This window comes from Chaetomium strumarium (assembly GCF_033439665.1).
Source record: "Chaetomium strumarium strain CBS 333.67 chromosome Unknown B0T15scaffold_8, whole genome shotgun sequence".
In the NCBI taxonomy this organism is placed as follows: domain Eukaryota; kingdom Fungi; phylum Ascomycota; class Sordariomycetes; order Sordariales; family Chaetomiaceae; genus Chaetomium; species Chaetomium strumarium.
This window is the reverse complement of record NW_026944436.1, coordinates 840,905-856,190: the sequence shown is the minus strand read 5'-3', so window position 1 is coordinate 856,190 and position 15,286 is coordinate 840,905. Positions and strand designations below refer to the sequence as shown.

Here is a 15,286-nt window from a genome sequence, read left to right as displayed (position 1 = left end):
GACTCACATCACTCGCAGCACCATTATTCTCTCCATCCAAATAAACCTCCCTTCTTATTATCAGCTTGAGACTACAACATATCTCACGCAGCAGCCATGGACACCGGGGCTGCCGGCATGCAGCAGCAGCAGCCAGATGAGTCGACGTGGGACGAGATCGAGTCCAACTACTTCAACTCGATGCGGCAGCACCGGGAGCTGGAGGACCGCAATCTCGAGGCCGACTTCCAGCACCAGAGCGCCGCGCTCAAGGCGCAGCTCGTCGACAACTACAACGCGCAGCACGAGCTGCTGCGCAAGCTGCACGCGCTCAAGGCCGAGTACGAGGCCAAGGAGACGGCGTTGAAGGCGCTGGACCGCGAATTCGACGCGGTCATGCGCGAGAGGCAGAGAGAGAGGGAGGCTGAGGATGAGGACCGACGCCAGTGGTTCAGGCGGTTTCGACGGGGGGGTTTGGCGTATCGCGTTGCGCAGAGGGATGCCAGTGAGCAGGAGGCGGAGAGTGAAGCGGAGCAAGACCGAGCTCAGGGCCAGGACCAGGACCAGGACCAACATCAACCACAGCACCACGCTAGTATCAACCAAGGCCAAGACCAAGACCAAGACCAAGATCAAGACCAAGAGCTGGGAAGGACCGAGGAGGAAGAGAAGCGTGCTCGTCATGAGCCGGTTGCGCACAGTGCGCAGCCGCGCGAGGTTGAGGTCCTTGTCCGGCGTGAAGAGCAAACTTTGCAGTCTGCAGCACCGGAGGATGAGCCGGTGAATGATGAGAGCCCTGCCGATGAGGAGCAGCATGTCGCACCCGCGCCGCACAGTGACAACACCTCAACGTATAGCGACGAGATTCTCTCGAGGAAGACTGCCGACGAGGCATTGCCGCACACCGCGGAGGCCCCCTCCAGCAGGCAAGAGCAGGCAACGCCTTCGGATGGTGATAGTGAAATGCGCGACGCCGGAGCACCGCTTAGTGAGCTCCAAGTGCCGGACAAAGAGGTGTCGGATACAGAATCGCCGGCTGAAGAGCAAGCGGGTGAAGATTCAAGTGCCGCATCACTACACAGCAAACACGTGGAAGATGCCCGGCCCGACGAGAGCGAACTACCGAATGGTGGGGAGCCAGCCAGCACTCGAAATGAACAGCAGACGCTCGTCAGCCAACATGGCATGGAGGTTGCTATCCCTCAAGAAGAAGACAGGCCCAACGGAATCGACGCGGTTGGCGGCGCTGAGAACATGAACGATGTTATGGAGCCAAGCGCCGACTTGACGACCTTGTCACCCAGGCCCTCCGAGATATCTACATCTGGCCATCCTCGTGAAGATGCTGCTATCGACGATCTCACGCCTGCTGAAACCACTCATACCGAGCCACCTGTCGAACACGCGGCCGAGCTCGCCGACATGGACGTCGAGATGGGCGATGTTCAGGAACAGTCTGAGAAGGTCGTAGATATTATTGCTGGCAAGCATCCCAGTGAGCCCGCGCAAATGGTGGTGGCAGCACCCTCGCCCTCATCGTCGTCGGAGCTCAGCTCGCGCCACACGACTCCGACGTTGGATACTCCAGAGCTGATGGCCGTGGCACCAAGCCAACCGCCAAGCCCAGTAAATATCGCTTCGGCCGGGGTCGAGGTGCTGAGCGCATCGGGCGAGCTCATAGGAACTATACAACCGCCCGACATCGACAACTATTACATGAGCCGCCTCACCATCCGGCCCATTAAGCGCCAACTCGAGCTTCGTCCGACTAAGAAGTTCTCCGCCGAGGACCTTGACGCTGTACCGCGTCCCGAGACCAGCGACGCTCGGGCGTTCAAGTTTATCAGCTTGTATGTCCAAGCTACTGGGGAGGAGCAAGCCCGGCCGTGCGCCGACTGTGCGCTGAACCACGGACCTTTCCAGGGCTGTGTCATGGTCGACGACGCCGAGTTTAATCGATGCGGAAACTGCGAGTGGAACAAGCGCCGCTGTCACGGGGCCTCTCTGGAAGCGCCCTCGACCTCGCGTAAACCTCTCCCGAGCAAGGGCAACACAACCGGCAAGTCCCAAACCAACCAAGCTAAGCCACGCGTGTCCAGTGGCGGGTTCACGGCTGTGAACAGCAAGACGGCGAAGCAAACGGGCAAGGCAAAGGAGGAAGACAGCGACGACGAGGAGGCCAAGGAGATCCTTCCCGGGACGCCGAAGAAGGCGCCCCGGAAGTCGCTTCCATCAGCTCGGAACAAACCCAGGCCTTCGACACCGCAGAATGCATCCTTCCAGGCAGACGAGCAGCTCCCGGAAATCACCAAAGATGTGCTCTGCCTCCGGGACGACGGGGTTGTCTTCACAGACCCGCCGTTGCTGCGCGGGGTGCCCCTGGAGAAGATCACGCCGGAGCACCCGTACTGGGACAAGGACTGGGAGCCCATTGAGAAGCTTGTGGAGCCGATCATGAAGAGGCACCAAGAACGTTACGAACAGCTAGAGAAGTCCGGCTCAACGCACAGGGACAAGCACTTGGCTCATAGAGACGCCAAGCGCGGCCGTACCATACTTCGGTTTCTGGAAGAGGGTGAGCTGCATCCGTATCAGCTTGTGGGGAAGGATTACATCACTCCCAAGTTCACCCACTACGACACGCTGTTCCGGCTGGCACAGCTCCTGCTCGAGGAGCTGCCCAAGATGGGGCTCGATGTCAAGCCGTCCGAGTGGTTGCGCCAGCGCCTGCACGAGGTTCTCACGGAGAGGGGAGACAAGTTCAACCTGGCCACCTGGCTGGAGAAGGCATACCACGACCACAAGCTGGAGCAGCTCCGCGACAGGAACGGCTTCCCCCGCGTCGGCCGACCCCCGGCCCACGTCACCCAGAAAAGGCTTGCCGAGTCCGGATCCGGCATCAGCAGCACCAAGAAGAGTGCTCCTCGGCCGCCTAAGCGCAAAGAGCCGCACGCCACCCCCGAGACGGCGGCCGTGTCCACGCCGAGCAAGGCCAAGGCCGTAGCCGCGGGCAAAGCGTCTCCCGCGGCGGAGAAGGCAAAGCCGAAGAAGATCAAGATCGTCACAAACGGCCAGAGCCAGTCGGGCAGCGAGACCTCGCCGGCATACAAGAAGCCGCGCATCATCCTCAACACGCCGGTGCCGCCCTCGGCCATGGACGAAAAGGCCCCGCAGCAGCACCGGAGGACCTCCTCCCTGGCCTCAGCGCTCGAGTACGACGGCTACACGTCGTCCGACTCGATCAGCGAGGACCCGCTGACCAAGGACGACTGGCGGCTGTACCAGGTCAAGACGCGCACCTTCGCCAGCAACCCGGGCGTGACGCAGTACTGGCACTGGGTGCGCAAGGGCAAGATCGCCGACCGCATCGTCGAGCACCAGGTGCTCGAGAGCGTGCGTCCCACCAACTGGGCCGTCTTCATGGAGCCCTACAACTTCCACCTCAACCCGCCCGACATCGAGGAGGTGCTCTTCGCGAGGGGCAGTACCAGGGTCGTTGTCAAGCACAAGCCGGGCAAGGACGGCGTCGATCTGCACCCGCGCGGCGATGTCATGGCGCAGTTCAAGCGGGAGAGGACGAAGCGCAGGTTTTTGAGATTTCTCAAGGAGGAGAAGCAGGTTAGGCTTGTTGAGGTGGGCGAGTAAGTTCTTTTATTTTCTTTTTTCTTTTCCCCCTTGAGTCTCGCCTAATAATGGTGATGATGCCTGGTGCTGTATACGAGTTCAAGGAGCTAAAAGACCTTTTTTCCCCTTATCAAGCAGCGACTACATCGACGTCATATGGAACTCGACCCGGCCTGAGACCCTCCCCGGCTCCGAGGCCGACTAGTCGTCGTCGTCATTGTCGCCGTCGGGGGAACGGCTGGACGACGAGCCCGCCGCCCAGGTGTACGACCTAAGATCCCGCAAGCATAAGTCTTTGGGGAAGAAGTGATTTTACATACATACACACATACACACACCCATCAGGATCCCCTCGACAGATCTGACGCCCTATCCCCTGAGTGTGAGGTCCGGCCATTTTGAGAGTCGGAAGCCGTTCTGCCAGAGGGGTGGCGTACGAACGTGGGATATGGAATATGGATGGGATGGATAACGGAGAATGGACAATGGATAGAGGGGTGGCCCCTATTAATACTTCCACTTGGCAAAGAAGGGGCTAGTGATATTGTTTTGTTCTTCTTAGACGCCTGGATTAGCGTTGCGTTTTCTTTTTCTTCTTCTTTCTACTGATAGTCTGACACTCCTTTTTCGTTTTCTGAATCTTCTCTCACCGCTGCTGCGCTGTCTTTAGATACCTTACCTTGCGGTTTTGGTTCGATGGATGCTGGAGTCTGGGTTCTCGGCCACGCGCTTGCTTGCTTGTAAGTCAGCATGTCTGGGTGCTTTATAGGGTTCTGCTATCACGCTTTTGAGCCGTGTATGTGCGGATGTGTGTGTGTGATAATGCAGGGATAAGGTTGACTTGGTCCCTCCGTCCCGCGCATTCATGATCAGGGTGGGCTCTCCAAGTTGAGACGAAGGAGATAGAGGGCTGAAAAATCCCTCACCAGGCTGAGCAGTTGCCAACTTGAGGTCAGCTCTCTGAATATTCGCGTTGTGTTAGTATATTATTGTGTAAGTGCTCTACTGTAGTCAATGTACTGTGCTGTATGCAGAGTAAGCCTGAGAGAGACATGTAAGGTCAAGTAGATAGCTGGACCTCAGTGTGTCCACAATACCCCTTGTTCGTTACAGGAGTGATACCATACTCGCTACTGCTGTACCTATCCGTAGTAGTTGTTGATTCTCCCTAATAAGCTGAAGTAGAACATAGAGGAGCGAGAGAAATCTAGAACCAAAGTCTCCACGCTGGACCAGGGTTAGGGTCCTTTCATGCCAGACGTAAAGCGGTGTGGCGGAAGGAGGGGCAGAATACCGGAACATGCCGCCAAAATTTCCAGGTCCGATTGCTCGAGTGGCGAGTCGCAGAGCCGCGACTTTGGGTCCAACTCCTCCACATACATACACCACAACCTCGCCGACCCTTACAATGCTGTATGAGACGATTGGCATTGTACGTACTCACTCGCCTTCAACCTGACGACCTTGCAATATCTAGCGGAGCACAGCGCTAACGGCAATCGCATCGCAGGTCCGCCCGGGCAACCTGAACGAGGTGAAAGAGTACATTAACCCTTCCTGAACCCCAACCCGTTCTTCCTCGCCGATGCTTCTCTCTTTTTCTCTATCCAACCACCCTAGCCGACTCCCCTCCTCCCACCACCACCAAGATTCACCCAACAACTTCCCCCGCCCCCCCTTCAAACTCAAAACTCACCCGCTAACCACCACCACCACCCCACCAAACAACAGAATCGTCCTCGCCGCAGGCCAGCTCATCCTCCGCCAGGGCGGTGTGATCCGCGACATCTCCAACTGGGGTGTCTTCCACCTGCCGCGCGCCATCTCCCGCAACCAGACGCGCCACACGCGCGGCCACTACTTCGTGCTGCGCTACGACGCCGGTATCCGCACCCACCAGGACGTGACCAGTACGCTGCGCGTCGACCCGCGCGTGATACGGGCGGGCGGCGTGAAGCTGGGCGACGGCAAGCTGGATACGCTGAGTAAATTCGGCGAGGTGAAGTGGAGGAGTATGGAGTGATTTCTTCATTCTTTTTGGCGGCGGCCGGGGAAGTTTTTTTGGGGGGGGGGGGGGGGGGGTTGAATATCTGTTATGGTGGGGTATCCACGCTCGATCGATCAGTTCGGAAGGGATTGCGTAAGGTACCTTGGCCAGCTTAAGAGGAGACAGAGGATATATGCCGAGCGGGGCAGGCAAGGGACCTGAATTGCGGGCTGGTAGTCCCAAGGACTGGAGAGCGGTTCACACCCGGGAAGGACGGCGCCCTTGGGCTCGAGAGGGGTGGGATACAAGGCAAGGATCAGGCACAGCTGTGACGGACGGCAGATGACATTGCCTGGAGATGGATAGCGCTGGCCACGGCTATAGCGCTGGCCACGGCTTCGCAAAGCCTGATAAGTGTGGGAAGACCTGTACGATGACGTGCTGTACAAAACATTCGTCCATATACCATACCGTTTACTACTCACCCTCCACTGCCCTACTGTGATGGGGTTAGCTGATGGCGTTGACACACCAGTTGTAGCAAGTCGTCAACAGAAAGGCGGCCGGAGAAGACAACATCCTCACAAAGCAAGTTCCTCGTCCCTATTTGCCCAGGGTGAAACTATGCAAGACTATAAGGAACCGCTTCGAACCTCCAGTACCTAACTAGCACTTGGCATCCAAGACAGGGCGGGCCGCCTCCCTTGGGCATTGAACCTCCTGAATGCCGGTCACCACTACCTGTTGGATGTGTGTCCAGTCCAGTGAAGACCCCGGTTATATATGTAAGGTATCTGCGGAAGATAACATGTCAGCCCCTGAGCAGCACATATTCCCACACCCTCACTGATCAGCAACGCGGAACACACATTGACATCTCGTTTCTAGGTACATCCTACTAACATGGACAAAGACTCCTCTGTCTTATCGCACAGTCTGCGCGTTGCGCAAAGCTCGCATTGCATATGATGCTCGATAACCCCGTAATTCCCGCTGTAGGTCCAGAACACGCGGATGCACGTACGCCAGTCCGTTCTCGCTAACCCATCTAGCAAAAAAGATAAAAAGAGACGTTCATCATCCCTGCGGTGCGACTGCAAAATCCTCCCCCACGATCCGCCCAGGTGATTTATGACCCGCTGTTCAGCCTCCTCGCTCTCTTCGCTCTAACATCACCTGTGTACCTTGTGAAAGGGTAACGCTTCAGATCCCTCCAGCCCTTGCTTGTGGGCGAGAATTTAGGTTGGCATGCAGGCCTCCATTGCTCTGGCGAGTGCAGGGTCCCTCACTCCTCCATCTCGCTATCCTCCCCTTTCATTGCCGTCACGATGCCCTTCTCGCGACACCAGACCACAAAATCGTCGATGAGGCCCGGCCAGGCCTGGTCCTCGGACCAGAAGCTGAGCGTCTCGTCCTCCATGGTCTTGGCGGCAAACAGCCTCGTCTGGCTCCACAGGTCCTTGCTGACCGTCCGCCTCCACTCGATCTCCACGTTCCCCTCCGGATCCGCCTTGGAGATGCTGAACTTGTCCTTGAGGTACGCCGTCCACGCCCCGAGCCAGTCGATGCTGCTCGACCGCCACGGGTGCGTCGTCGGCTCGAACAGCGCCTCCCAGCACGCCACGGCGACACCCATATTGATCGCCTTCTGCGGCGGCTCCCGGCTGATCTGGAATGCGAGATCGTAGAGCTGCTTGAAGTATGCCGGATCCGAGTTCACATGGGCCATGCGGGACTTCAGGTACTGCCTTTGCCCGGCCCAGTCGGGCGTGACTTTCGTTGTGCTCTCTGCGATGGCCTGTGCCCAGCCGTCGACGAAGCCGGCCCTCTTGATGGTGCCCATGGTCTCCGCCTGGACGACATCCAGAACGATGAACAACTCGCAGGTCTCCGGGTTGGTGCCCAGGCGTTGGAAATACTCCATGCACTGCTCGGCGTTGATCTCATCGACGGCCACCAAGTTCCCGTTCTTGTCCGTTTGTTGCCTCTCATCTTCTGCTACGCGTGAGCTCGAGGGCCAATGCGGCTCTGGGGAGCTGCGCCGGACATACCTGGAATGAGCTCATCGAACATCTTGTTCAGCTTAGCCTTCACGGGCCCGAGGCTGGCCTTGGCAACAGTTTTGTTTTGTATGTCGGCATAATACCTAAGGCGGCGACCTCATTAGTTCGCTGGGCAGAGTAGGGAGACGCAAAGCCAAAAAACATCGATCGACGACAAGTGACATCGGGGTCGGACCTGGCGTCCGTCTGAGATCTCTCGTAGGGCTTCCGGCCTTTCGGCATGCGAATCGCCTTCTCCTTAGGTTTCGGCATGGTGTGGTCTGATGCGGCGAAGGTATGTGCTTCAGCTTCGGCCTCTTGCCTTGTTGACACTCTGGTCCCGGCTCTTGGGAGATTTGGAATGTGTGAGGATGAGATACATGTAGCTTCGCTGCTGTCCGTCTCGGTCGCCGAGTGGCAGGACTTTGAGGGAGAGCGCTCTGATCTCCTTTGAAAACAAGAATGGAAGAAATGGCGGAGCATGTCGGCGGCCTGCCGTGTCTGTTGTTGCTCATGAGGCGAGGAAGCAACCAACAGGTGACAACAAGGGAAGGTTCGATCCGATATGCTCGGATAAACAAGGCAGCAAGGCTGACTCCACTCAGAGGCGGTTTGGGATGCAGCTTGAGGCGGACAGCCCAGTTTTCCTCTCAAACTAGAGCAGGACAAAAAGGCGCTGAAGGCATAACGAGACACGCGCGAAGGGAAACGAGGGATGTGTGATGTGGGCGCGGCAAGCTATATGAGACATGGTGTCGCAATGCCGATCTTGACTTCCAGAACCCTTCCACGGCTGCGTGGTCCGTCCAGGGGGGTTCAAACCACCGAAGCGACTTGCCGTTCGGGACGACGTGCACCAGGTTCAACCACCAAATGTCTCTAGCGGGGCGTGGGGGAAAACGCTAATTGCGGAAGCACTCACTGATTCACGGCGGCCTCAAGGTTGTAATTGTGGTTTTTCAGGTACTGTGGCATTTCGCAGTCAGCGCGTGGTTCCCTCAATGTGAGCAAGGATCGAAGGCCCATCCGTATCGGGCCGAAAGACCGCCCCATCGGCCGTGCGGTTGCGATACGGGCGGATGTGGTAGGCGGAGCGGGAGAGATTAAGCCCACCTGTTGCGCATTCTCCTTCGTCGATTTTGTTACCGCCATAAACCTCTCTCCGGTGCCAACATTGCGCCTCGATGTGGTTGACGGCATGTTGTCGGTGGGATAAGACAGGAGGCGGTGCAAAGGTCTGTCCGGACACCGAGGCCGCGAAAATGTGGAAATGCGTGGCACTCGGCAGTGTAAGGAGTTTCTCGATGCAGAGCCGGGAGGGAAGAAGTCGTTTCGTTCAACCGAAATCGCAATAGAATGCGAACGAACTCGAGGATGCTTCTTTGCTTATGCGCGATTCGGTTGGGTCGGTCGGTCGGCTTCGGGTAGCCGCCACGAAATGTTCGCTCACGGCAGAAACGCGTCTTCTCGCGGTCGAATCGGATTGCGGAAGCGGCGATAACAAAATGGCTGGCGGCTCGAGCTGAGTCACGCGGTAGCGATATGGGGGCTGAGGTTACGGTCGTATTCGCGGAGTGACGGACTGCCGAAGTTCAAGACATGAATTTGAAGGATATGGACTGCGAGAGAAGGACTGGCAGGCGGGCACGTCGCAAGGCTGAAAAAAACGTCATGCGTAGCGCGGGGTTGCAGTCGCGCCACTTGGCCGGCCAGCCGTGTGCGGGGCTTGGCATCACCAGGCCGGAGATGCTCACGCATGTGCAAGTGCCGAGTTGGGCATTCCACGACGTGACCTCCGGCAATGCCGGTGGTGATTTGAGTAAGGTAGCTAGCTACCTTAACTGAGTCTTGAAGCGGTCGGGGCCCGTTACGAGAGTTTCTAGCAGCAGATTTATGCGCCTGCAGCTCGAGCAGCCAACTTAAACCGAAGCAAACAAAAAAGGGAGCATCGTCATGGTAACTAATGTCCCCGAAGACTGACACCCATCTACATACCTAGGTAGGTAGTTCCATCCATGGAGACATATTTGATTTGACGCCGTCTTATAAAACAGGCGGGCAAAAGCAATGCTCGACCAAAGGGTATCGCAGTCTCAACCCTTCCCCGCTTATATACTTTGCGCTCTTCCAACAGTCCCCCCAAACATATGTAGATAAAGCAAACACGCCGCCACCACGGAGATGTTAAGACGGGATCAGGTAACCGCCCACAGCCCTCACTCATACAAGCCTATCAATCCTTCAAGACCCGCTAATCACCAAGCGGCATCCCCTCCAGGCCATCCAGCAAGCGGCGCCAGTTGTCGGCCAGCATCTCAGAATACTTGACCCGCTCCTGCGCCCAATCCTGGTTCCACCGGGAGACGTTGTACTGCGTATGCTGGAAGTAAGTGAGCTCGTCGCGGAGGCACTCCTTGACAAAGACAGAGCGGTTATGCTGGGTGACGATCGACTCCTTGTCCTGTGTTCGACCGAACCACGTTAGCTCTGGGCGTGGTAACAACGGGTGTAAAAGACCTAGTAGTTGTAAAATCAAGGAAAAGAAAAGAAAAGAGAAGAAAAGAAAAGAAAAGATGGGTTCACCTTGATAATCGCCTCCACTACCTTCTCAATCTCTCCCGGCTTGACCATGCCTTCTGGCTTCGCCCTTAGCGCCGCCAGCTTGGTCTCGTTGGCTGCGATGCGCTTCTCGAGATGGGGGATGTTGTCCTTGTCGAGCCGCTCCCTCCGATCGAAGAGGTCGCGCAGGCTGACGAGCGCATCCCGCTGGCGCTTGAGATCTTCCAGGACGCCCTCGTCCCACGCGCGCGCCTCGTCCTCCATCAGGCTCTGCGCGGTGCGGAGATGCCGGCTCATGGCCTGCAGCCCGTCGTTGAGCAGCGGCACCTCGTTGGTGTCGGTGGCGTACGTGTCGGCGCTCGCTTCCGTCAGCGCGATGAGGGACATGGCGATGCGCGCGTGGTCGGCCGCGACGCCCTCGGACCGCTTGACCAGTCGGTCCATGATGTTGCAGACCGTGATGTACAGCTCGGCGCTCCGCCTGACGCCGGTACGGGTGCGGCTGAAGAGGTCTTCCAGCGTCGGCGGTAGTGAGTCTTCCAGGCCGGGGGGTAGAGGTCGGCCCGTGAATTCGTCTTGTACCGAGATGGTCGCTTGCTTGCGCCAAACAGCAAGTTCCTGAGCGGAGGCATGTCAGATCTGGCGCCAGTAGCCCGAACATGGGAGGTTTGCTCACGGTTGGGACAGTCAGGAACATGACGACCAGCTGCTCCTGGCTCAGGACAGGGTGCCGGACCAGGGCATTGAGGAACCTAGCCAGGCCACGCCGCCGCTTCTCGATGAAGGCACCGTCATTGGACAGGTGGTTCCCGTTGACTAAACCATGTCAGCAAGCATACGCCGTGGTAGGGATCTGTTTACGCACCAGCGACCCGCTTCGGCGGTAACAACGGTAGCACCCTGAATGGGTACCGCTTGTGCAAGCAGTCAAGGAGCCAGACGAAATCGCTGTACCGCCGAATGACTTTGCTTCCCCTCCTAGAACTGGTGACCTCGTAGTTGTGATGCTGGAACAAGAACATGCCCTCCTTCTCGGGCATTAACGTCACCACGATGTTGTCCGCCACGGTGGGCCCCGTCCGCCCGCCGCCAATCGTTCTGTTGGGAGCCGGTGCCGCCGGCTGGAGACCGGCCGGATCCCGCGGGGCCCCGCTGCCACCAGCGCCCGCGAACGGTGCTGCGGCATTTGGTGCTTGGTCGTTGAAGCCGCCCGAGGCCGGCTGGCCGTCCAGGAAACCCCATGCACTGGCGGCTTCCGCTACCGAGCCGGCCCCCGACGGCGGCGCACTGGTGGTAAATGTGGACGTTGTCCGGCGGGGGAGAGTCGCTTGTGGGCTGGTGCCGTAGACGTTTCCGTTTGTGCTCGCAGCCAAGCTTGGTGCATCATGGCCATTTGGCCGCGGCGGCTCAGGGCCGTGGCTGTGGTTTCTGTGCAGGTCGGGTGTGTTCCACGGGTCTTCGGGGTAGTCCATCGTCGGCTTTCTGACCGTGCGGTGCCGCTCGGGGGAGGCGGGTTCGGGGGCTTTCGGGGGTGTCGCAGGTCGTTGAGGAGCCTTCGCAACAAGTTCTTCAAGATGTGGTAACGCGGGCGTGCTCTCGATGAGACCGTGGAGGTCCGGCCTTGGGAGATCTGGGGGATCGACGCAACCAGGTTAGCTCCGATAACACAGGGCGAGCGGGTCCACTTCAGCACGCCGGGGCGCCCAACTTGTGAGCAGCTGAGCTCCGTCGGCGGTTCAGATAAGATAGTGAGGTGTTGTGGTATTCAGGTGACGGGGCAAGCGGGCACGGATTGCGATGGAAAGAGAGAGTGTGTGACGACAGGATGTTTACTTACTCCGGCGTCGCTCGTCGATGCCATCCAGACCAATGGCCTCGCCTTCCTGCGCCAGGCCAATCAAGGCCAGCAGAACGTTGAATTGGTTCCTGTCCAGAGAGCCATCCTCGCGATCGCCGCCGCCCGGCGCAACAATGCCCATTATCCGCGCCTGCGCGTCAGCACCAAGCTTTGCGGCAGCAAGTGTTCTCGCGATTCCGCCAGATGTGATGCGGCCGCCGCTGCCATGCTCGCTGACGAGGGTGTCAAATGCGTCGATGTAGTGGTCGGGGACATCGGAGGCGGGGAGCAGAGTGCGGATCACCTCGGCGCGCGTCTGCTGCTTGCGAGGTGTCGGCATGTCCCAGGGAGAGTCCGAGCCGGGATCGTCGTCGGCAAACAGGGCCGTGCTTGTCGACCTGGTCATGGGCGGCTCGTCCTCGAACAGGGAGGATCTGCTGTTGGTGAATTGATTCGACCGCGATTCATCCGGCGGAGAGCTGCCAAAGAGCGACATGTTGGCCGGGAATTGCGTACGTCGAGCTGCCTGGGGGGAGCTTCCGCGATTGCTTGGTGTTGGATCAGGATTTGGTGTTTTGCGAACGCGCGGCGCGGGGGTTGTGCCGGCCGCGGCTGATTTAGGCCTAGAATGCTAGGCAGATGTCGTAATGCCCCCGCAACGTATGTACAGCACAGGCAGCACGGGGAAGGATTGTACAGTGCACAGCGTCAAGAAATTATTAAGGAGGCACTGCACAACAGCATAAGAAGCTCCAAGGTGGCAGGCTCGAGGCAGGGTGCGGAATGTCGTCAGTTATGCCAGCCGCGGGACGGAGGCTGGAAGGAGACGAGAGAACAAGAGCTCCGCTGTAAGCGACCGGGGTCCCCAGCCTCCTGCGTCGGTGGTTTGATAAGGGTTGCCCGACCACCGTCCATGGCATTACACCATGATGGATGATACGGAGTGAAAGCGCCGAAATTTCATTCATCACCGACGTAAAAGACCTTTCTGGACCGGTGCCGTGGTCGTGGTATTTGTACAGAACAGTATGTGCATTGTAGAATACATGTATCCCGCGGTAACAAGCCCACCAGGTCTTAGAACAACCTTGCGGCCTGCTCCTCGGCCTTCTCCTTGTTCTTCGGCTTGCTGTACACAGCCGTCGTGCCGGGCACCTTGAAGTACAGACTTGGCGACTCGCCGGGCTTCAGCGTGTGGCTCAGGTAGCCCCTGTGCGCAGGGTCTCTGTAGTACTCGATGTCCTCTCGACTCGTCGGATCCGGCAGGCGGTAATAGTGTTTCGGCGCGGCCCTCGCCTGCGCCAGCACGCTCTCCACATGTTCCGGCCCCACGGGAAGGGGCTTGTCGGTGTTGATACTCTCGCCCTTGACCAGCCGCCTGATGGCCTCCTTCGTGTAATACCTCGTCGTGATCTTGCCGCCGGCGGCCTCGATGGCCTCGATGGCGGCGGCCGATGCACGGGAGACGATGATGTCAATTGGCGTCTTCAGCTTGTCCCCGCCGCGAGCGAGAAGCTTGATTCCGTCCTTGATGGTGTTGCCAACCACGCCCGACCTGATGATCTCGCGCGGAGTGATCTGCTTCGTCGGGTCGATCCGGCCGGCGTCAATCCACGCTTGGAGGCGGTCGAGGTTGAGCTCGATCATCTCGGGCGCGCGGCTGCGGGTGGGTCAGAGAAGAAAGCGGCTTTGCGCGGAGAGGAGCAGGCCGGGGAAGGGGAGCACACACTGGTTTACGAATCCCACCCGGCCATGGCTGACGATCAGCGGTGTCTGACCACCCTGGAACCACGGCTTGACCTTGCCATGCTGCTTCTGGCCCTTGTGACCGCGACCAGCCGTCTTGCCGTAGCCGGACGAGGGACCGCGACCTCTCCGGATGCGCTTGTGGTAGGCGCCCTTGTTGTCGGAAAGGTTCGCAAGGATCGAGGCGCTCCGTGTCTGCACCGACAGTGCCGCAAACAAGGAGACTAGGGTTGTCGGCCTCGAGGGCGCCTCAATCGCTGCAGCGCAGCATCGCGCCGCCTGCGCAAAGGGTAATCTCGGGGGCATTGTTGGTGTCGAGCGGTCTTGGGAAGTGCCGCTCCATCAAAAATTGGTCGCGATAACTCAATGCTCGGCGTAGGTGAAAGGATCCACTCTTTGGCTGACTAAGCACAAATGTCATGCCCCACCTTCCGGTTTAAGAAGTACTACTGTAATCCAGCTACTCTGGGGACAACAGCATACACGATCTGCCCAGCAAGAGCTTGTGGCGGTTGTGAGCCTTCGCAGTTCTGTTCCTAGAAGCCTGGAAACGAGTTTAGTAGCATAATGAGCAGGCCATAGATTGCTCTCTAATGGAAGATTCGACCATGCCGAACTCTGGGTTGTCTTCCACTCATCCTGTAACATGTTAGAGAATCGAAATTCGAAGTCATCGACCACGAATGATTTCGACGCTCGTCCCGGAGTCGTCCTCCGGAAAATGAAATCCCCCGAATGTTACCGTTGCCTCGGGCAGTTCAAGGAGGTGATGAGGACTTGCCCTTTTGTATCATTTCCGTGAATATACTGAATTTTGCTCGACCCCTTTGGCATGTAGGTGGAAGGCAAACAACCCTAAGATGCGAATAGGACTCGGATGTCAGATTGTAGCCTTCTCGGATTAAAGTCATGGGGCAGGAACCATGTGACGGTTGTAACAGTTCACTTTCGACAGCTTCTAAGATGATTGCTCCCGCTCTCGCTAGTGTGACAATCTCACGGCAGTCAGTTTCAGATTTTCAATGCATTGGCTACGATGCTTCATTAGTCTCTCACTTAGAGTGACTGCAAGAAATTTTGTAAACAAATGAAGGGCCTACGTCTAGGTCACAGCATAAACGACTATGGTCTGCTGGTGAAAAGGCTCGCTTGCTTTGAGGCATTTGGGGAAGGCTATTCGATAGCTCAGAGTTTGATAGCAACGAGAGGCAAAAGTGCTCCTGGAATCAAATGTAAGCGGATGACATTTCCCAGCGGCGGGAAATCCATCAGGCCAAGAGAGTCGCACCGCATGATGGGCAATGGGCCCGTTTACGCTCCACGTGAATAGCATTGCTGAACTGCCATCCATATGTTAAGGTGAATGAGGTGGATGTCCCGTGCGAGACTCAACAGTGAGACACTTGCAGGCTCCTTCCTCCGACTGACGGCTGTGAGTGACCCACGTTTCACACCATCGTTCGAGCCATATGCGGCTCTATGATCCCAAGCATGCATTTGGTAAGGTACTAG

At 57.9% G+C, this 15,286-nt stretch overlaps 4 protein-coding genes across 4 annotated transcripts; 1 reads left to right on the top strand and 3 right to left on the bottom strand.

Moving 5' to 3' along the window:
- Positions 1-96: 96 nt before the first annotated feature.
- B0T15DRAFT_487988 (uncharacterized protein) lies at positions 97-5,626 on the top strand (the record flags this gene model as incomplete). Its single annotated transcript, XM_062866467.1, has 5 exons — positions 97-650; positions 837-3,620; positions 4,951-5,035; positions 5,114-5,145; positions 5,335-5,626. 5 exons carry the CDS (start codon positions 97-99, stop codon positions 5,624-5,626), a joined length of 3,747 nt encoding a protein of 1,248 aa, XP_062717595.1.
- A 1,057-nt stretch (positions 5,627-6,683) lies between these two features.
- Positions 6,684-8,231, bottom strand: B0T15DRAFT_324058 (Cullin binding-domain-containing protein). The gene is made up of 3 exons (XM_062864088.1): positions 7,829-8,231; positions 7,642-7,736; positions 6,684-7,585 (listed from the first exon to the last, which is right to left on the bottom strand). Exons 1-3 carry the CDS (start codon positions 8,113-8,115, stop codon positions 6,876-6,878), a joined length of 1,092 nt encoding a protein of 363 aa, XP_062717594.1. The 5' UTR covers positions 8,116-8,231; the 3' UTR covers positions 6,684-6,875.
- Positions 8,232-9,548: 1,317 nt separating this feature from the next.
- B0T15DRAFT_563459 (uncharacterized protein) lies at positions 9,549-12,524 on the bottom strand (the record flags this gene model as incomplete). Its single annotated transcript, XM_062870618.1, has 5 exons — positions 9,549-10,093; positions 10,216-10,809; positions 10,868-11,007; positions 11,057-11,821; positions 12,029-12,524. 5 exons carry the CDS (start codon positions 12,522-12,524, stop codon positions 9,884-9,886), a joined length of 2,205 nt encoding a protein of 734 aa, XP_062717593.1. The 3' UTR covers positions 9,549-9,883.
- Positions 12,525-12,814: 290 nt separating this feature from the next.
- Positions 12,815-14,137, bottom strand: B0T15DRAFT_324053 (ribosomal protein L18e/L15P). Its single transcript, XM_062864087.1, has 2 exons — positions 13,758-14,137; positions 12,815-13,688 (listed from the first exon to the last, which is right to left on the bottom strand). The coding sequence occupies exons 1-2, from the start codon at positions 14,078-14,080 to the stop codon at positions 13,106-13,108; spliced, it is 906 nt and encodes a 301-aa protein (XP_062717592.1). The 5' UTR covers positions 14,081-14,137; the 3' UTR covers positions 12,815-13,105.
- Positions 14,138-15,286: the final 1,149 nt, after the last annotated feature.